Raw genomic sequence first — 21,589 nt, 5'->3', positions numbered from 1 at the left:
GAAGCTTCTTCCCATCTTGTCCTTGTAAGGACTTAACTGCAGCTGAAAATCCACCAAACGACACACCTGCTGCTGCGGAGGGGGGTTGGATTCACTAAAGACCTGCTGAACTTTACAGATTGTGACAGTTTAAGACTTCCACAACATTTACCTGAAGCTACACAGCTACAAGATACTTTCCAGGTTCTGATTTTAATTGCAAAATTGATAATAAAATGATGCATCAAAGATTCACAGTGCATTTACTCAAGTACTGTACTTAAGGAAAGTTTTTACATGCATATTCTGGAGGGTTTTTTGCTACTTGGTTAATTTGGTACTTTTTAGGCCACTACATTAATCTGAAAGCTGAAGTTACTTTGCATTTTAAAGTTCTTACACAAAAATAAATATGTAGAACTTATTGTTTATGTTACATTCTTAGAAATTTCCTCATCTTGAGCTCCTACAAAATTCAAATGATTCCGTATGTGACTCAATGTGTCTATTAACATAACACCTTCCTCATAATAAGTCATTCTACTTTTGATACTTTGAGTAAATGTTTTATTTGAGTATCTGAGTACTTCTTCTGCTGAAGACATACAACACCCAAATGTTAAGAGGTGGGAGGAGATTTGGGGATTTGAAGGCACTTAAATGGAGTGAACAGTATGTTTAAAGTACCTATAAGTAAATGAAAATGAGAATATTGCTCAACGCTTTTGAGGAAAGTCCTTCTTTATGATGAAAATGTTCTTGTTTTTCTAACCAATGGGAAAATCTGATCTTTGACTACAGTGAAGTCACAGCACCGGTTTGCCTCAGCATGCTGGTTTAGAGCTCTGACCTGTGATCATTGCCCTGGAGGCAATACCTTTCTTCCCAGGATGGCGAAGGCATGACTCACCCTACTCTGCCTCTGATTGGCTGAGGGCAGAACTAACTACCCAGAGAGGCCAGGTTGTGTTCACTTTGTCATAAAAAAATAAGGTTTTTCTACACTGAGAGAAATATAACAATTTGAGACAGTTCTTTGATTGATTTTTATTTTCAATTTAATTTAATTTACAGTATATAGCCAAATATCACAAATTACAAACATGACACCCTCTGTCCTTAGACCACTGCAATGGACATGGAAGAACTATACAAAAAAAACAATAGCAGGCCTATAGTATAATAGTAAATGGTAGGCTTATATATCCTGAGTTCATCCATATACATATGTATGTGGGGAGAAAAGTCAGTGTGCAGTATTAGCTGCAGGATATGTGGATTCTTGTCATACATTAAGAGTAGAAGATATGTGGCAAATGTTGTAAAGTAAGTATAAGTAGCTATCTATCTATTTAATCCATGCTTGATTAGAAACCTATGTTGCCAAAGCAGTGCATACAATTATTAAAATGAGTGCAGTGCCCCTTCAGGATGTGCTTCGTTGGTTTCTCTAGTATTATGACCACCTTCTCTTTTGCTAATGTGTCTTTCTTGAGTAGCAATTTTGATATGCACTCCAGATATAACACATCTTTTTCCTCAAAATACAGGATAAGAAAGATCTGTGGTCCTCACCATGAAGTTACAAAATGAGGGAGAGAACTTGGAAAAATACATAATGACAGGGGTGTCTGGGGCTTGTTCTCCCCCCAATTTCTTTTTATTTAAAACTAATTTCCTGCATTTCTACACCAACTAACCTCTTGAAACAGCCACAGTGATATTTGTGTTTCTATAAAACAGCGCCCCCGCCAGTGCACCACTAACCGCTCAGGCAGAGAGTGTTACTGCAGCAAGGGAGACGGCGAGAGGCTTTCAAATCAAAATGATAATAAATTCAGATGAAGTTCTGTGAGAAGTTGATGAGGGAAAGCTGCTAAAATCAGAAATACACCACAGTAACTGTAGAAAGTGTTGTGTCGAAGTGAAAATAATGACTTTTCACTGTCATGAAGAGGGGTGAATACCTGGATATAATTAAAATAATAATTTAACACATGCTCTTTGGTGGATTATGTATCTGTCGGATTACAGGGGGTGTTTGGACAGATTCAGAAAATGATGGTGAACGTAATTGTATCTGCACGGTCAGTAATTAGAGCAGCATTGTTATTTTCCTTAGTTTTCTTTAACAGAGTTTTGCTGATAGACACCAGTTCAGAGTGGGACTGTGCCACTGGAGAGTGGAGAGACAGAAAAGATTCTGTTGCCAGAAGAGCCGCTGACAGATTATTCTGAGCAGCATATAGAACTAACTGTAAGAATAAATGTTTAACGTGTTCCACACACACACACACACACACACACACACACACACACACACACACACACACACACACACACACACACACATAAACAGATGTATGTCATTATAGTATGATTATAATTATTATTATAAATCAAATACAACTTCAAAAGTATGAAAATATATGAAATACAATATAATAAAAGCATTAAATAACTATTCACAACACAAGTAGCTATAGTATTTTTTATAATTACTTAGAAACATTTATTACAGAGCTTGTTTCTCTTAATGTAGGACAAATGTCCACATGTTTTGTAGCTGACTCTGCACTCTGAACTTTCTCGCCACATAGATATGACAGTTTCTGAGAATCGGAGATAAACTCAGTATAAACCTTAACTTTTCAAAGAAAACCTCCAATCAGAGGCAGAGTAGGGCGGGTCATGCCTTCACCATCCTAGGGGGGGAACTATCACGCCCTGGAGTCAGGCAGAGCCGACATTGTCCACATTCTCCGGCTGGTTCAGGCCTGTTCGGAGAGCTGGGGGAATGTCAGTCTGCAAAACCACACACTGACTCTGATACGGATTAACATGCAACAACACAACAAAGACCAAAGAAGGTGTGAACACAGGAGAAACTTCCTAGCTGGATGGGAATCCTCTGTCTGGGAAAATCAAACATCCTTTTTTTAAGCAAAAATCAACGTACCTGTTACAACCTGTAACCTGTATCAGTGATAATACTCCTTCACAGTCTGCTGTATCTTTGTCAGAGGTACAGTTTTGTTTTAATGCTGAGGAGAATCCGTCTGAGAGTGAATGAGAACTTGTTAACTGACAGAGATTAAATGCAGGTTTCAAGTCTCCACAAGCCTATTTACATGGCAATGGGCTGAAACTAATGTCTGCACAGAAAGAAAGGTCGACTCATTCAGAAATGTAAAACGTGTTTGTGAAATGTTTGGCATTAGTCTCAGTGTTTCCACAATGACAGCTGCTTAACTCGCAGCCTTGTTTTCAGCTCAATAAACTGAGGCCCTGGGTTTTATTTTAACACAAAATAAGAGAGTAACTTTCTTTATAAAGCACATTTAAGATCAAATCATGTAGGTCTGCAGCTACTGATCATTCACATGATCAACTAATCTGCAGATTATTTTATCATTGTTAGGTTTGTTAAATGTTACACAATAGATTTTTAAAAATCACACAAAAAAGTCCTTAGCGACGTCTTCAAATGTCGTGTTGTTCGACCAACAAACTGAAATCTAAAGAGATTCTGTTTAATACAAAGAATAAAGCAAGACAAGGAAACAGTCAGTTCTACGAGCAGGAAATGTTTGACATTTATGATTAAAAACATACTTATACTTGTAATAGATGATCAAAATAGTGTATTATTATTATTATTATTATTATTATTATTATTATTATTATTATTATGTAAGTATGTCTAAAAGCATCAAACATCATAAGTGATCAGGATATTATCAGTGATACCTTTTACAATGTTTCTCTCATCGCTGTGCAAGAGTGTGATCATCACAGCAATATTTAATCCTTATCAAAATCAGCAGGAGTTCATAAATGTGTTTGCTGCTGTTACTTAGTTTATATATAATGATGCTACAGAAGCAATGTAAGACACCAACAATGCCCACAGCCATCAAATCATTGCTGCTCAAACCTGGGAAAGAACATTTGTATGTGAACAGCTACAGGCCTTTAAATGTGCTCATAATGATGACAAACTCTGTGCAAACATGTTAGAAAATCATTTATAAAAATGTGTGTCCACTGTAATTCATCTGGAGTAAGCTTCATCCCAGGACGGCTTTCATCCAATAACAGAGGAGGATTCTGCAAACGCTGCATAAGGCTGCTCTCTCCAGTGGGAGCAGTATCACTGGGTGTTGGAGAAAGTATTTGACCGGATCGAGTGGTCATACCTGTTTTATATTCTTTACGGAGGTTTTGATCCGAGGTGCTTGCAGTGGATTAGAGCACGGTATCATGAACCTTTTTAATCAGTTAAGAGCGAGAGCTTAATCTCAACCCTTTTCATCTTCACCACCAGACGAGGCTGCCCCTTGTCCCTGGTACTGTTTGTCTCAGAGCCTGCAGCATGCACACTCTGCAGGCACAGGGATGTTACTACTGTTTTAAATGGTGATCATGACTTTAAACTAAATTCACAATATGTGATATATTCTATGAAGGAAGCCCTGAGAAGGTGGTCTGTCCTCTTTGTCCTCATGGGGCAGAGCTGAAGCTCTGAAGTGGAGATGAAACTGGTGCGACGTTGACTTCTGTCGCTTGCCACCAGAGCAAGACGATCGAGAGTGAAAGTGAAGACAAAGAAAAGCCCTGAAGAAGACTTCAGTGCGTTGGCTTTGAGAGCATCATTTGAATTCATGTGATATGATATCTCTATGCGTTACATTAACACACACCTTTTGGACTTTTATCTCTGGACATAATAATATTCATGTGAACTGTTGCACATCCTCTGCACAATATGTTACATGTTTACACAAAACTACTACTTGTAAACTGTTCAGCTCTTTCACTTTAAAACTACTCCCTCTTTGTTTCTTGACTTTATGTTTATTTATTATTATATTATATTATTATAACCAAAGCAACTTCCTGTGAAACCGTGACGATAAACTGGATTTAGATTTGAATACTTTTTCTTATTCAGATCACAATAAAACAATATTAAATATGTAGCAGATTAAAAGATTCTGTTTACCATCACCACTGTTAACTTAATGTTTTATTAGTCACTGATAATTCAAAGTAAAATCATAGTGTAGAAATACTAAAGGTTCTGCATTCAAAACCCTACTTAGTAAAAGTACAAAAGTATTTGCATCAAAACATAATAAAAATACTAAAAGGAAAAGTATGTAGACAAATATATATTATATATTATTATTGATAAGTGATGAACACATTCAGAGCTTTACATCTACAACTCCATGACAGCTGGGAAACATCTGCTGAGGAAGATAATGTGCTCCGATCCAAAGCTCCAGAGGACAAACTCAACACTTTGTAGTGAGATTATTTTATCAGCTGCTGCCGTTAAAGTCAAGAATGAATTCAGTGTGAGTTCTGTGAGTGTTTCTGTGTCAGTCAGGACTCAGGAGCCAGGTATTCCTCTCAATGCGTTTAATCAGGTATGTGGGACACGTGTGCTGCAGCTTGACAGTCAAGCAATGTAGTATTTACAGTGTGTGTGTGTGTGTGTGTGTGTGTGTGTGTGTGTGTGTCAGTCAGAATCAGAATCAGAAAACCTTTATTTGTCCCACGACGGGGAACAACGAGTGTGAACGAGTGTGTGTGTGTGTGTGTGTATGTGTGTGTAGATGTATAAATGTGTAAGTTACATTGCAAGTAAACAAAATATTCTCCCCCCACAAAAAAATACATATATATATATATATATATATATATATATATACACATTGCAGTAACATGCACACCATGAAAGAACACTTATTTATGTATTGAACCAATAATACACTCTACACATTATGATATTAAAAGGAATGATATGATTATACGAGGAATAAGAATCATATATGATGTACTTTCAGGCTGCAGCTCATAGACAGGGAGTCTGCTGTGGCAGCACATGCTCTAAATATTGTAAGATATATATTTAAAACAAACAAAGTATGACACATACAAGTACATGTGAAGTAGTGGCAGTGACTGGCTGATTACTGACATTTCAAAGTTTCTAATTAGCCATTAAGTAATTAATTAATTAATTATTAGCACAAAGTCCATGAACTTGTGTGAAACATGAACACACTTCCTGTGATGACTACATGAAGCCACTGAGTGATTTCTACACTGAGTAGAAAGCAGAGAACTCGATACAGACGACTTCTGTAACTTGCAAAAGTCTTTACTGTAATAATATACAAACAATATTGTGTTTTAGCCCTCAGTTCCATCTTCAGCTTCTAGTTTAACCTTCATCTGCTGAGCTTCTTCATCTTTTGTTGATATTATGTGACTGTATACATGTTCCTTTATCAGGACATGTTTGAATTGCTTCCTTTGAACATTGGAACACCTCAGTGTTACAGCAGCCACCATTATCCTATACAACGATGAAATCTCCAGACTTTTTGCCAAAATGTTTCTGGATGCACTTCTTATGGCTTCCTCTTCCTTTTGGAATATCAAATAATGTAACCTTTTGTTATTAAGACCTGGTGTCTCCCTCCACAGTCATTTATCAGTTGTTTTACAAAGTCATCAGTTTTCAGATGACCAGTCCTCCTGTTCTGTGTGGAGGCTTTGATTATGTGTGTGCCTATCTGAGAAATATATAACATAATAGAAACAATACAAACAACAACAGCAGCACTACAGAATATGAATATTTTCTTCTCTTCCAATGGTACTCCTCTTGGAGCTTTTTAAACTTTGTTTTCTCTTCCTCCAGACTGTCTTTGTCCTCCTGATGTCTTCGTTCCCAGATGTCCTTCCTCTCTTTATCCCAGGCGTCTCGATCTCTCTTCATCTCTTTTCTTAGCAGCTCATGTTTCTTTGCAGAACTTTCATTTTGCTCTCTTTCTGAATGAACTATTTTCTCTGAAGCTTCCAGTTTTCTTTTGCAGTCCTGTCGCAGAGTTTCTTCGTGTTTTTTCCGTTTCCTTTCAACTTCCTCCCGTTCTTTCTTTCTCTCCTCACGCTCCTTGTTAATGCTTTGGTCTTTGTCCTTCAGCAGTTTTTCTCTCAGTTTTCTCTCTTCTTGGATTTTGCTTGTCAGTGTTTTTAAATCTTTGTCATGTTTTCTCCGGAGGTCCTTCGTCTCTTCTTCTTCGCTCTCAAAAGCTTCTCCACTTGTGTTTTTGTGTATCCCTCTGTGTTGTCAAACACCTCAGTGTCGCAGCAGCCGCCATTTTCATTCACCATGGTCTCAATCTTGGTCAGCAGCTCTCTGACTTGTGTGTGTTTTGTGTCGTCTTTGTTATTGAAGACCTGGAATCTCCCTCCACAGTCATTTATCAGTTGTTTAACAAAGCCACCACAAGCTTCCACTTGACTCTCGAATGACTCATCGTCCAGTTCTTCTCCTCTGGTGAATATAATGATGATGAAATCTCCAGACTTCTTGCCAAAATATTTCTTGATCAGTTCCACAGAGTTTCTTTCCTCTTGTGTAAAGCGGCCGATCTGCAGCACCAGTAAGATCACATGAGGTCCAGGAGACAACATGCTGATGCATTTTTTAATCTCTTGTTGGAATTCATCGTCACTCAAGTCGGGGGTGTCGACGACGATAACAGGCCGTCCATCAATCTCTCCTGTTGCCTTCTGGCAAGTCGTGGTCACAGACTTCTTGCTGGATTTAAAACGTTCTTGGCCCAGAATGGTGTTTCCAGTTGCACTCTTCCCACTGCGAGTCTTCCCAATCAGCACCATCCTGAGACACTCTCTGTTCTGACTTTCATGATCTTCTCCATTCTCACTTTTCTTTTTAACATCCTGAAGTTCAGCTTTAAGTCTTGTGTTAGTGTTATCCTGCTCTACAACCTTCTTCATCTGAGCCTTGGTGAACATCTTTAGTGTGAAGCTTTCTTCAACTCTCATCTCTTCCACAGCATCCAGCAGTTGTGGGATCTGCTGCTGGTCCTTGATGTTGAGAACAACATATCTTCCTCCACAGCTCTGATGGAGCTCCTGGATGTCCTTGTTTTCTTTTACAAAGTTATCAACATCTGGAGCTGTAGGGTCTGACTCCACAGTGAACAGAATCATGGTGAAGTCATTGACTCGAGAGCTGAATGTGTTCTGGATGGTCTCTAACTCTCCCTTGTCTTCATCAGTGAGGGGACCCACAGGTAGGACCAGGATGAAGGCATGGACACCCTCAGGGATCACAGAGGGAGATGCACCTGAATGATTCCTCCATCACTTCCTCCTGAGGTTTTTCAAACAGGGCAGGCAGCTCCACCAGGGAGAGCCAGCGTCCACACACCTCTCCCTGATGTTTAACACACTCTGATGAGTTGGAGGCTGAATGAAACTCTGTCTCACCTAAAATGGCCTTGGCTGCTGAAGTCTTCCTTGCTCCTCTTCTCCCACACAGAACCAGGTTTAAAGCTGGTTTGATGGGTTCACACTTTGACATCATGATCAAACCTGGATCCTCAAATGCATCACAGCTCACAGGCTCTCTGTTGTGCTCCTTTGCAGTTTGACCCAAGCGTGTTAACAGCTCTGGACGTTGAAGGTTCTTCCTCTTCAGGTATCTAAAGCTACATCTTCTGATCACTTCTTGTAAAGGAGGGTGTTCCATGTATTCTTCCATGACACCTGAGCTCTCCTCTCTGGGTGCTGATATCAGAATCAGTGAATGATCAAACCATCGATCACTGAACTTTTCAAGGGTTCTGCAAAGCTTTGTGTTCTTTTCTTCAGTGAAGTCTTCAGACTGTAGAAGCAGCAGGAACACATGAGGTCCAGGAGCAGAGAGTCTCACACAGCTGTTCACATGTTCTGTCAGTTTGTCTTCAGAGATGTTGGCGTGCATCAGATCTGGGGTGTTGATCAGAACTATTTCTTTTCTTTCACCTGTCCTCTGACTCTCACACAGCGGTCTGGTTCTTCCTCAGTGTTGAACACAGTCTCTCCCAGGATCCAGTTACCCACTGAACTCCTCTCAGACCAGCTGTTCCCCAGCAGAACCACTCTCAGCTCAGACACTGAAATAAAAAACACTGAATTAGAAAAACTAAAACTCTTCAATCAAAGACTGAATGAATACAATAAAATAGAGTTTTAACCAATGAGGAAGTCACAGCTTTTCTTTTTTAAAAAGGTGAGTAAATGTGTCATCTGTTATCTTGAAACTTCAAGTTCCCCAGTGAGCTCTTTATAAAATAAAGATGTTTGTACCCACCACCTACAAACTGTAATTTCACATGTTAATATGCAGAAGGGAATTTGTGACTCAGTTGAGTCAAACTCACTGTTCGGTGGCAGCCATTCATAGCTCCTGCTCCGCTTCACAGGCTGCAGATCATCTGACACTACAACACAGAACATAATTCATTCACATGCACTTTTAATAAAAAGGTGTATGCCAGTGTTTTATGAACGATTTCCTGATATCATATTGCGAAAAAGACAAATAAACTACACCAGCGAGGATGGACAAAGCTCAACTGAAGGAACATGAATCTTTTTCAAAGTAAACACTGGATATTTCCTTTCCTTACTTTAAAGGATGACTCAGTTAGTTAGTTATACTATAGTAATGATGGTTATAATAATAATACAAAACAACATTTATCAGTAGAAGTGCACATGGATCTCTCAAATGACTTTTAGTTCAGGAACAAGTCTACAGTTCTTTTAACCAGATGGTGAGAGCAGACAGTGTGTTATCCACACTAATAAAGTCTGAATGAACTCACCTGTTGCTGCAGTCGCCATAATGTCACTCTGCTGGAAACATCAGAGACCAACTGGAAACCAACTGCTGGGTTTGAGAACCTGGGGAGAGGAGAGCATAAAGTGTTAAGTCTTGTGTGTTGACTAGTCTCTCACTCTCTCACACAATTCTACGATCAATGCTTTTTAATTACCGGGAAAACTTGTGCGAGCGAGTAAACTTTATGTTCCACTTAATATCTGAATTTCAACAGTCTACAATCCATGTCGATTTAATGAAACTGTTTTTAAGCTTGCTATGTGGCCCACCTACGTGAGCCGGATATGTTGCAGTAAATGGATGGATGGATAGATAGATAATGTTCAAACGCTGTAGCAATAATCTGAATACATGTAACCACATGATTTATTTGCCAGACTTTAATATTTCTAAATGAATAAAAATGTGTTGAGGATAGTGGTAAAAAAAAGTTAATGTGCTACCAGCGGTGGTAGAACTTTGGATTGTGATCTGGTTTTTACAGCTATTGTAATGTTGATCCAAATAATTTGTTTTACTTCCTTGTTCACCTTCAGTCTCATCTATTCATTTACAGAATAATAAAAAAGGGATCACTACATTTCTCAGTATGAGTACACATTAGACACCGCAGCAGTCTCTCCATGTCATTATTCATCCTGAGGTGGAGGTTGCTGTTATCTTTGCTCGTCAGTCTTCCATCACGGATTTTTAAAAGTATATTGCAAGAAACAATATATTCTTTTCAGCCTAGTTTACTTTACAAACAGTGATTCCCGTGCAGCTGATCACCAGTCCTGAATCGACACCTGAGGATTAGCTACGATCAGTTCTTACTCTACAATACAAGAATGTCTTTCTAATACAACACATTTGTTTGTTTGAATTTATATTTGAGTGGCATCTACTCACCAGGTGAAAGTGTCTTTGCTTCCATCCGTGACATTTCAAACTCCACAATGAAGCCGAACTCACCTGAGACAACCTTTGCTCTCAGAGTGGGCAGGACTCTGCACACATGACATCTGTTCAGCAGCGAAGTTAATGTTTAACAATCACAGAAGTTATACACCAAGAACTGGGACGCTTGATACATTTACAACTCAGTACTTACTTAACATACAGTACTTTCCTTTGTCTACATGTTGCAAACATCCATCATAGAGCAGAGCTCAAAGAGTTGGCCAGTGAGCTCACAGATCCTGCTGGGAGCTCGTTGGATCGTCCTGTCCCTTAAACAAGAGGATTTTGTCGAGGGATGGATTGTTTAAATATCTCAACACAAACGTCCATTATAAAACAGAAAATCTACACAGTTGGTTTATCCCATCAAAAATGATAAGAAGTGAAAATAATGATGAAATAGCATATGAAAAATGTACCATTGTTGGTCTGTTTCTCTGCTTTGGTGCTCGGACCACAGGCTTGTTCGGACCAGGTAGCGGTTCTTATTGGATTAAAATCTGCAACAAATTGGAGGGAAGTCACAAATGTCACGAATCCCACAATACACTAATGTGCAAAAGTCATTTCACGTGTACAAATGGATCCACAAATGTGTAAATGTCACTTTACATGTAAACCTATAACATGTGTAAGTGAAAGTAAATAAATTAAATAAGTTATGCATATTGCTATTTTTGTGGCTATGACTTTATACAAAAAAATAATAAAATAGGCCAACACATTTTTGGATATTGAAATACTTGTAACTGGGTAGACATTTGTGGATAGTCTTTAGTTTGTTACACATTTTAAAATCCAATTAAAACTTTCATACCCAATTACCCATTTGAGAGCCTCATAAGTGTCAATAAAATAGCAAAACGGCTACAAATCCACCATCAATTGCAATTAGGCCTACATGTAATCTAATACTATCAATTCAGCAAACATAAAGACATACTGTACACTGTTAGCATTGTAACTAAATTAAATGACTCTTAACTATTTCCATGTTATGCCACTTTATGCTTTTACTCCACAACATGGCAGAGGGAAAATATGCACTTTTTACTCTGCTACATTTATTTGACATAAAATAGCCTAACATCATTTTTCAGGATAATACTTTTTCTCAACCCCCAACCCCTTTATTATTTGATGTTATTGAATAACTTTCTTTGTTTGGGGCTCAATCAAAGGATTACCCTCTTGATAATGTTAGATAACCTAACTGCCTATAGTTGTATTATACATTTTTATAAGATTTCTCTGCTGTTTCCCAATAAAAACATATATGATTAGAAAAGATGAAGGGACTGAATTTCTCAGGTGGCTAACGTTAGTTTTTTGGAGACCTCCCCTTACCTTTTGTGGTTGTTTTGTGGGGCAGTTAGCTTTAATAGCTAAGGTAGCTAGCTTGCTGTGGACATAAATATACATGTTTGGTGCAGCAGTTGGCGTTTTGTTAGGAAACAGTTAAAACAAAAGTAATATTTTTACAAACACGTTAAAGGTAAATTAAGAAAAAACTTCAACAATAGTGTTACCTTAAGTTCATTACTGTGAGGCTTCAATGTCCAGAGTGTCTCAAGAAAATGGAGAGTTGCTCTTTCAGCATCCGCTCTCCGTTAATTAGCATCACTTTCTTCAGGTGTGTTAATCCTCAAATACAGACAGGAACGTACCTGGCTCACAGGTGCGTCGACGAATCCGTTTCCTCGTTTTTATTCAGCCATTCAAATGACGAGTCGAAGTATCACAAGGCAGAGAAAGAGAAACGTTGAGGCCAGGAGACAACCGCAAAAACCGTGGAGTTAGTTACACTTAAAATTAATGAGGATATGTGTGAGAAACCGGTCTCGTGATGATGCACTGTGGGATGAGAGGAGACACCAATCACCGGTGATTATAAACGGTAAGAGCAGCCAACCTTCAGTCATAAATCTTACAGTTTTGTTTCCTGATTATGTAAAAAGCAACACACGGAGCAAAATCACCTATTTTAGATGTATTACAAATCAAGAGGCTCCTAAGGTAAATTCGGCTTGGATGATTGCCAACAAAGCATTAACGTCGACGGAAAGGCTATCTGTGTTGTAAAGGAACACACCAACTGTCTCTATTACTTCTGCCCATCAAGGAAGAATAACAGGCAATTTGACCAAAATAATTTAGAGGCTCTTCGGAAGGATTTTTTTATCCGTTTTTAATATTTTCCCGATAACATTATACATTGTAGCCTAAATTGCTAGATTGTTTGCATGGAGTTTGGTGAGGAATGATTTTCCTTCCTTTTTGTAATTGCACACAATTAAAGTTTCCGTTTACAACTGCTCCTGTATGGAGTAGGACTAGTCAAGACTTACTGTACAACTGTAATGACTTTTCAATTAAGTTTAATCCGTTAAATGTACCCCAATCAGCACGTTTGAGCGTGGGTACTTTTTTGTTTCTGATCTTTATCAAGTTTCTTTTTGCTTTGAACCATTAGTGTTTCTCCTGAAACTAAATGATCAATCCCCCTACAATAAAGTGTCACAACTTGTCAATTTGTGGAAGGATAAGTGGCACTTTATTTGTTAGTGTTTATATCTGGTCATTAAATACAAACGCAAATGATTGGCATGTTTTGAACTTGTTATGGTTAATAGATCCAACATGATGAGGTAAGTAGGAAACAGTATATCAACTGACCTGTCTGTGTTTTTCAGCTGGTTATATCACACAGGACCATTAGTATACATTCTGACACTATAAAACACTATACTAAGACCACTTCTTATATCTTGTGTGATATCTGGCATTTCATAAAATAGTTCTGATCTGTTCCTTTTTGTCCACTGTGATATAATGGACTTTTTTCATGTTGTCATACATTTTCTATCAGATAGTCGTCCATGTGAAGTCCTTATTCTAAACAGAATTACATGTGACTTCAATTGGGCTATTTATAATGGCAGTCGCCAGGGTTTCAGGTGAGGATGCACCTTCACATTGGCATCTTGTAGTCATAAGTTACTAACTGATGCCCAATAAGATTTTCTGAATCAGATTTAATGAATTTAAATAATTTCAACAGATGATGTTTGACGCACAGAGTAGATGAATTGTGATCATCGTTATAATCTAATTAAACAACCTTGCATAAATGTATCTGCAGTGAAGATTAAGATGTTAGGAGAGGGGTGATTCAACTGTAGTGCCAGTTTTTAACAGCAAAGCTACACCTCGTAACAGGAAACGTCCGTCAATCTGATAAGAGGACAGACGCGCAGTGTGACAGATGATGACCATTGTAGTATAGATGATCTTTGTATATTTCTGGTTGTGTTGAGAGCTTTAGGTGATCCCTGCTGAGAGTTCCTCAGCTCCAGGACATGAAGGCCGCCTTGTTTTGCATGTTATTTCCCTTTATTTTAAAGAAAATGCAAATTGTTCCTGTTGACCAGTTAGACTGGAACATGAATCCAGTCGTGTGGTACAGTGTTACCGTGTTGTTTGGAAACAGACCAGCATCCAGTTTTACCTGAATTCACACAAACTGCAGTTTTATACAGAGCGCTAATGTGAAAAATGACTGCAGCTCTACATAGCTGTGGAGGTAAGTACTTTCTTTCAATAGATTCATCAGGTTAAGTTTTGGAAAGGGAAAAAAAGATTCCAGATGTCTTGTGCATGATAAATGACTTGTCTTTGGGATCTTTACTCCAATTTTAAAATGACTTTATGGACCACTACATGAGGTTGTAAAGTTAAGAGCCCACGGTGTGTCTGGCAGGTTTAAAGGTTTATGTGGAACATGTCTTTTAATATGCTGCACCAAGCAACACTTAATTTGGTGAAACTGCCCGTTATATTCTTGCGTGATGCACCATGATGGGCAGAAGCCAGGAAGGAACCAGTGTGTACCTTTTACATTTCACAAATTGACCTTTTTTAAGATCCACTTAATTTGTGAAACATCAAAGATATTCTATTTTACTACTTATTTTTTACATAAATACATCTTTGTGTTCAAAATTCTTTTGAAAGGCCCCCAGTCGTTTAAAACATCTCACAACATGTCAGTTATTAGACTATACCTTCAGTCAGATGCACATGTTTGATAAAGATATCACGTACAGTACTGTGATGGTCAAAGACGCTGTATAGATGATGACCAGTTTTCCAATCCAGATTAAAATTGCTATATTTGACCAGAAATGCTGACTCATTTCACTTTTTTATAAAGGGCCGTTAAGAGTTTGATTGACTTCTAATGCTGTGAGAGAATGAAAAAGAGTAACAGAAATAATTGAATTGTGTAAGAAGTGAAATTTGTTTAGTTTAAGTTTATTTGCTCAATTTCTTTTAAATGCACAAACAAATAATATACAGTGTAGGAAGAGGCATTTGAAGCCTCCAACTAAATAATGTTACAATTTCACAATGTTGTAGAGAACACAATATTGTTGTTGTTGTTGTTATTATTATGTGGTGTTGAGGCGGTTTTCACTAAAACAGTTTCCTCTGTGCCGTCAGGGGTTTAGGCTTGACCAGATGAGCAGTGTTATTCTTACTGAGAATGGGGTTGAGGTCAGGATCAGATGAGTTCTAACACACCAAACTGAGAACCATGTCTTTATGGAGCCGCCTTGTGTTTTAATATGACTGACAGTGTTGACTGACTGCCAAATGTCTAAAATATCAGTGTATGCTGCAGCAGTAACATTTCAGTTCAATGAAACTAAGCGGTCAGGACAGCCTTGTCCACATACTTTTGGCCAGATATTATTCTACAAATTCTAATTTAGTTTCCGTTGTTTGCAAGATGTAATCCTGTTGGTTTGCAGTGTATTGATGTTGTGTTGTCGTCTATAGATTGACTTTAGATTTGAAGACTGAGGCTGTACCAGGAGCCTCTTCATCATTTCTTCATCATCTTCCATGTGACTGGTTGCTCCCGTCACTGCTGACCGCTAAAGGCTCAACACCTCCATCTGTTGATCTCCTCAGAGCTTCACGCCTTCTTTCACTAAAGCAATCCTCCGTCTAGTCATGAATCCCTACAGAAACACAAGTTCACCTCCTGACTCCTATGATGATTCCCGTCATGCATCTCTGTCGGCCACATTAGCGTCTCCTCCTGCCATCCAGACAGGTTTGAGCTCTGTGGCAGTTTATCAGGCCTCATCAGACCAAGACGGAGGTCAAAACCTTGTCCCATCACCGTACTCGGACCACTCCGCCTCGCCGCTTCCAATCTCGGATACAGGCTTCGTCTTCAAATCCAGCCTGGTTTCAGTCTCGCCTTCAGCTCAAACACCATCTCCAGTATCTACTCCCACACCCGACCCTTACCCTGCCCGCCCCCCCTCCGGCCAGGTCTCCGTCATCATCCCGTCCCCTGACCTCCGCCCGTCTCCTCTCCAGTCTCAGTGCTCCGAGGACACCTGCCCGGACCTGGAGTGCTCCATTTGCTTCAGTCAGTTCAACAATGTCTTCCGCTGTCCAAAGATGCTTCAGTGTAAGCACACGTTTTGCCTGGAGTGCCTTGCGCGCATGAACGTCAAGTCAGCCGAGCCCAACACCATCCAGTGCCCGCTGTGCCGCAGCCTCACCCCTCTGCCCACCCTCGGCCTGCCCAGACTGGCCACTAACTCAGACATGCTGACTTACCTGCCGTCCGCCATGCAGAGAGTCTACAGCATCCGCTTTGTGCGCAACAAAGGGAAGCTGCAGGTCAAAAGGTATCAGGAATCACAATTCTTAGCTTTTAAAAGAAATACGATTTTTAACAATTTAACGACATGCTTCTTATGTTTCTCAGTTTTTATGCATATTAAAGTCTTCATATTTATGAGCGAGTCTTGGGGTTCCTAGTCTCGTTTACGTTATTTTGAAACTTAATTTAAAATTGAATGAATTGTCTTTTATGGCAGTGGTCATGCCCCCAGCAACAACTAAATGTTGTATTGCAATATTATCAATAATTAACACAATGTACATTTGCCCAGACTGCCAGTGAACCTTTGGCACATTTTCACATCTTAATTTTTAACAGATAGTTTGGTAATAGTATTACCTGGCAAAGTGTTGTCATATTTTACTGTGTAAATAATCTTTGATAACCTAAATATTAACGACGATGCTAGAGCTCCGTTTTGTGCCACATGAATTCATTCAGTTCTGTTCGTCAATTTTTCTCCTCTGTCATTTGGGCTTTTGCTGCTCAAATCCAAGACTTAGCACAGTGAAGGGCTGATATGTGCACCATTAAACACAGCTGATGTTAAGGAGGTGAGCAGCCCTGAGATAAGTGCTGTTTTTAGAAACTAGAATTTTAAGTGATTCAGTCAACTCCTCAGACACACACAGCTGCCTGAAAGATTATTTTTTGGGGAATTAAAACAGGCAGAACTTTCTATTTGCAGAATATTTCTCACAGACTTGGATTGTTGTAAATCTTGGAACATTTGACTATATTACACAAAATGAACAGCTTCATTCGATCAATAACGTTCTGTATTTCTCATTAAGGGCATCTGAAGGTGACCGTGGGTGGGGTCAGAGGTCACTAGCATCTCTAAGTTTGGTAAACCGCTCTCTGGACGTGGGGCTTCCCAGCCCGCCTGTCGGGCGCGAAACAGCTGGCGTGAGCGGAGCTTTGTTGCGACTGACGGGCCGGCCGGCGTGCCGAGCCTTCCTCCTCACGTCCGTGGTGATGATGATGGTGCTGCTGACCAGCATCATCATCTTCCTCCTCACCTATAAGAGCCACGGTCAGTGATGTCGCATCACATCCCGTCTTCTTTCTGCTTTGCTTTCTGTGGTGGAAAAAACCCCCGAAATCATCGAACAGTAAAATTCCACATACGCGAGGGAATTTAATGTCTGTTAATGAGCAACATCTGTGTCACTGCTGTGGTTAAAAAAGAAAACGGAACCAGATGTGCAATAAAAACCAATAGTTTCAGGCTGTTGGGCAACAAGCAGCTCTTTACTCTGACATCCGAAGAGAGAAGAGCTGCTGTACATCAACACTCGCAGCTGAGCTGAGAAGGTCAGAGACAATGGCCTCTAATCTGCTTTTTTTATTACTCGGGCCAAAAGCTTTTAAAAACGACACACAGATAATACTTCCTACTCCATAAGTCAACAGCGGAGGTGAAAATGTATCTAGGAAACTGAGAAGCAGTGATTTGAATCTGTTTTGCAGTACGTAACTTGAGCCAAAAGCTTTAAATGATTAACGAGCTGTAGCTGGACATGAGAACGTTCTGCCTGAAGTCACAACATGTCAGTCTACTGAAGAGCAGTGGACTTTCATCTTCCTCACTGCACTTAAAGCTTTGCCAAAAGCTTCAAATTGTCACCACACAATCTGCACTTTTTTTTTTTTTTTAATAATTTGAATTTCATGTTACATGTAATACAAGATGGCCGATCTGAAGGTCATTTGGTGGCAGTGAAGATAAGAGTGTTCGGTTTTAAGACTCTAAAACATTTGATTGATTGCAGTTTTATATCACAAGGTCAAAGTCTCTGGTGGTTCCCATCCAGCTGCACATAAAAGTCCACATAAACATGAATGTAGTTTCACTTTGTTACTTTGGGACATAAGACTCCATTAAAACATATTGTTACTGACCTGAAATGAATAGTAATAATATATTGTCACCAGGTGGCGCCTTCTTCTTCTTATTCTTAGTTTATACTTGTTCTGGCAGCTTTTAGCACTTTAAAAAGAAACCCTGCGGCTGAATGTGACGTTTGTTCTTTGTGTATTTATTCTATCTTTAACTCTATTTCCTCATGTTGGAGCTGCAGCTCTGCCCTCGCTCTTAACCAAATGCATGCAAATGAACCTGAGCCACAGTTAGTCTGGTGCAGAGGATTACAGCTGTACAGCTGCAGACTGTAGAGGATTAGTTCACCCAAACTGGAGATGTGTATCAGCTTAACCACTGGAGGTGTCTCTCCGTGCATAGTTTTGGTTTTATTTGTTTGGAATTTAGTTTGCGGTGTTAAAATCAGAATGTCTTCCCATGATTCAGTTAAGGGAGACTTGGTAGTTTTGCTTACTGTCGGTAGCGGGGACCTTCTGTCTGCAAAGACGTGTTGCAGTTTATTTTTTCTTTCCGTGCTGCGAGCGCCCACAAAATACATTCCATTGTCCTCCTATAACTGAAATGCATATCTAAAAACCGGTACGAATAAAATCAAAACTATCTGCATGAAGAGAAAGTAAGTTTGTTGTAGTTCTGGTGACACTTAAAGAGCACTTAATCATATTTTAAGTGACCAATCAGATCACTGTGACAAATGCTACATTAAAAAGAATCATGACTTTATTCTTGTGCTCAGCTGAGAATGAGGAACTGCACAAGCAAAACCTTTCCCCAAAACGCTTGCAACTCAAACGTGCCGTCCCAAAACTTCTTCCATTAAGCTATGTATCATAAGAGATTATAATGTGAAATCCAGAGGGAAAATATGTTTTTAATCCCATGTTTATCTTCCTGAGTTTGATCTGTTTCTTCTACATTGTTTTTAGGCTCTGGCCTGTTTTACTGTGTGTGTATATTTATAGAACTGTTTTAACAAAGCTCCGTGTTGAACTTAAATAAATAACTTTTTAAATTACAGAAGAACTGATCTCTTGAAATATATGAAATCTAGAGTTTAGTTTTTCATTTTGAAAGATGTGTCCTTACTGCCACGGTATCTCAAACTGTATATTCTTTATGTAGGATTTAAAGTGTAGAGCTGTAAACTCTGCTAATGGGACTAGCAGAGTGATAAAGTATCGTCAGGAGAGAGTTTCAAACTATATAATAACTTTTTGCAACCTGATGCTGACGGCAGTAACAACTGTCTGTATGCCAACAATAATATGTCCTTCATACATCAACAGTCTACATAATAATTTGACCGAAGTGAAAGAGGAAACGTGCAGAAAAGATGCCGAGCTACTTCTAGATGCTGCGATGCACCGGTAGGACCTGGACCCTTATTAAAGCGTGGCTCGTCATACTTGTGTAATTAGGGGTATTAATGTTACTGTAGGAGACTATTTTGTCTTTGCTTTATTGAGAAGTTTTCCATATTCCTCTGTGTTGCACCTGCAGGCACCCAGCAGGTGGAGCTGTAGCATTAGAACCGAAGCAACTTAGTTCTTCCTGTGTTGCAAATGCACTCGTATGTCCAGAGTGACCAGTCGGAGTTAATTTCTTTTTCTAGTTCTTTTAACAGTCGGTGCTCGTGGATGAACGGGGGATAATCCTGCAAATGAGCTTGAATTTCTGAATGAAAATGAGGAAAATAAACGTGTGTTAAATAAAGTAAACTCTTAAATAACCTTTAAACCAAAAACACTGCAAGTTTCAGTTTCAAAGGCCAAACAAACGCTGGGCTTTCTTTCCCTCATGGAGCATCAGCACAAGACAAGTGCTTTTCATAAAAAACCATAAAAGCCTCAAAAGATGGTGATTTCTCTTCTCCTCATTAAGGAGAGGAGAGAAAAAGACATGAATGTCTGTACAATGTTTTTTTTTTTTAACACTTTCTCCTCCCTGGATTCTGTTTCTGATCTCACATTACATTGAGCCATTACATTTTTGTTAAATGTAAAAACATGTTTAGTTACTGGTGAATAAAGAGGCACCGGTTTCATCCTGCTGAAAACTTGTTCTGCTTGCTGGAACAACCTGAGTGGAGATGATTATGTTCTGTGAGGGAGGACAGAGGAGGGTTTCTGTAGTTCATTGACCTTTTATTCAGCAAAAACAATTATTTAATTTCCGCACACACACATTTTGTTTGTGCGATCGAGCTTGTTGTTGAAGCCGGAGAGAACATCCACATTGTTTCATGGTGCCAGTTTCCCAGGATTCCCCACTCTGCGTGGCCATGTAGGCTGTGAGTCTGAAAGTGAACAGACATCCACAGCAGAGAACTCCTCTTGCTACAAATTCAGAATTCTGTTTTTGTCAAGTCTGTATTCTCTAATTATTTTCCAATACATGCTGTGTAATTAGATAAAGTTTTCTTTAAGCACCTGAAAACCTGAATTCAAGTCTTTCTAGTGAAATCCTCTCATAACATAACCATGATTTAATAAGCAACAATCAAAGTTAAGAACAATCTTTAGGCATTAAGAGATTATCAATCAAAAGAATCTGCCTCATCAGGACTGAGGGTGTGATTTCATCCAATTTGGATTCTTCTGTCTGCTGTTTGGTTTCTAAGTATTGAAAGAGTCTCCTCCCTGTGTCTGTCTGTCTGCTCAGATGGGATCACCTGTGGCGAGGTTTAAACTCTAAGGGAATCCCGACCGCTTTGTCAAACAGGAAGAGGGAGCAGCAGGGCTGGGAGTGCAGGTGGAGATAGAGCTCCATCATGTCAGTCTAAAGGCTGCTGAGTGCTCAGTCCTCTCCTGCCGCGCCTGTTATCCTCCGTCTGCCCAGAACTCCGCCTCTCCTCGCTGTGAGGCTCATTGATGTATAAATGGTGGCGACAGTTCAAAGTAAGCAAGCCGTCGTGGTTGAGCAGTCTGACCTTTGACCTCGGCTTGGCTCAATGTTTTGTAAACACTGTGGAGATTATCACATTTTTATCTGCTTGGCGTTCCTCTAGTCTGTGTTCCAGTGTTCTCTTCATGGGCTGGATCTCTGAACATACACTTATCTTGTGCGTGCAAAGTTAGCAAAATGGGAGAAAGATTTATTTTAATTGAGGCAATTTATTTATTTTCTCTGTGACCACTCCCAGGCTCTGTGATGATCACATGATGATAAAGATGTTTTTAAATGCATTAGTCTCCCCTCTTGTGAGGAACCTGTCCTTAGATGATTTGGACCAATTTATACTCCACTAATTACAAACACTGATTTTATATAATCTAATATTAACTATAAATATGATAATGTAATTAACAATATTAAGTAGGAAGGAAACCAAAAAACTATTCTGACAATCAAGTAGTCGTTT

At 39.2% G+C, this 21,589-nt stretch overlaps 2 protein-coding genes across 2 annotated transcripts; one reads left to right on the top strand and one right to left on the bottom strand.

Moving 5' to 3' along the window:
• Positions 1-5,736: 5,736 nt before the first annotated feature.
• Positions 5,737-12,241, bottom strand: LOC115013941 (GTPase IMAP family member 8-like). The gene is given in 11 exon segments (XM_029440511.1): positions 5,737-7,080; positions 7,083-8,133; positions 8,135-8,820; positions 8,823-8,963; positions 9,231-9,290; positions 9,678-9,756; positions 10,586-10,698; positions 10,788-10,905; positions 11,056-11,136; positions 11,984-12,038; positions 12,166-12,241. Coding segments are annotated over 6 exon segments (2,472 nt in total). The 5' UTR covers positions 9,697-9,756; positions 10,586-10,698; positions 10,788-10,905; positions 11,056-11,136; positions 11,984-12,038; positions 12,166-12,241; the 3' UTR covers positions 5,737-6,565.
• Positions 12,242-12,261: 20 nt separating this feature from the next.
• LOC115013942 (E3 ubiquitin-protein ligase TRIM33) lies at positions 12,262-19,248 on the top strand. Its single transcript, XM_029440512.1, has 3 exons — positions 12,262-12,533; positions 15,479-16,347; positions 17,138-19,248. Exons 2-3 carry the CDS (start codon positions 15,656-15,658, stop codon positions 17,385-17,387), a joined length of 942 nt encoding a protein of 313 aa, XP_029296372.1. The 5' UTR covers positions 12,262-12,533; positions 15,479-15,655; the 3' UTR covers positions 17,388-19,248.
• Positions 19,249-21,589: the final 2,341 nt, after the last annotated feature.

Source organism: Cottoperca gobio, chromosome 9, assembly GCF_900634415.1.
Source record: "Cottoperca gobio chromosome 9, fCotGob3.1, whole genome shotgun sequence".
In the NCBI taxonomy this organism is placed as follows: Eukaryota; Metazoa; Chordata; class Actinopteri; order Perciformes; family Bovichtidae; genus Cottoperca; species Cottoperca gobio.
The sequence above is the reverse complement of the archived record's forward strand: the minus strand, read 5'-3'. Positions and strand labels throughout refer to the sequence as shown.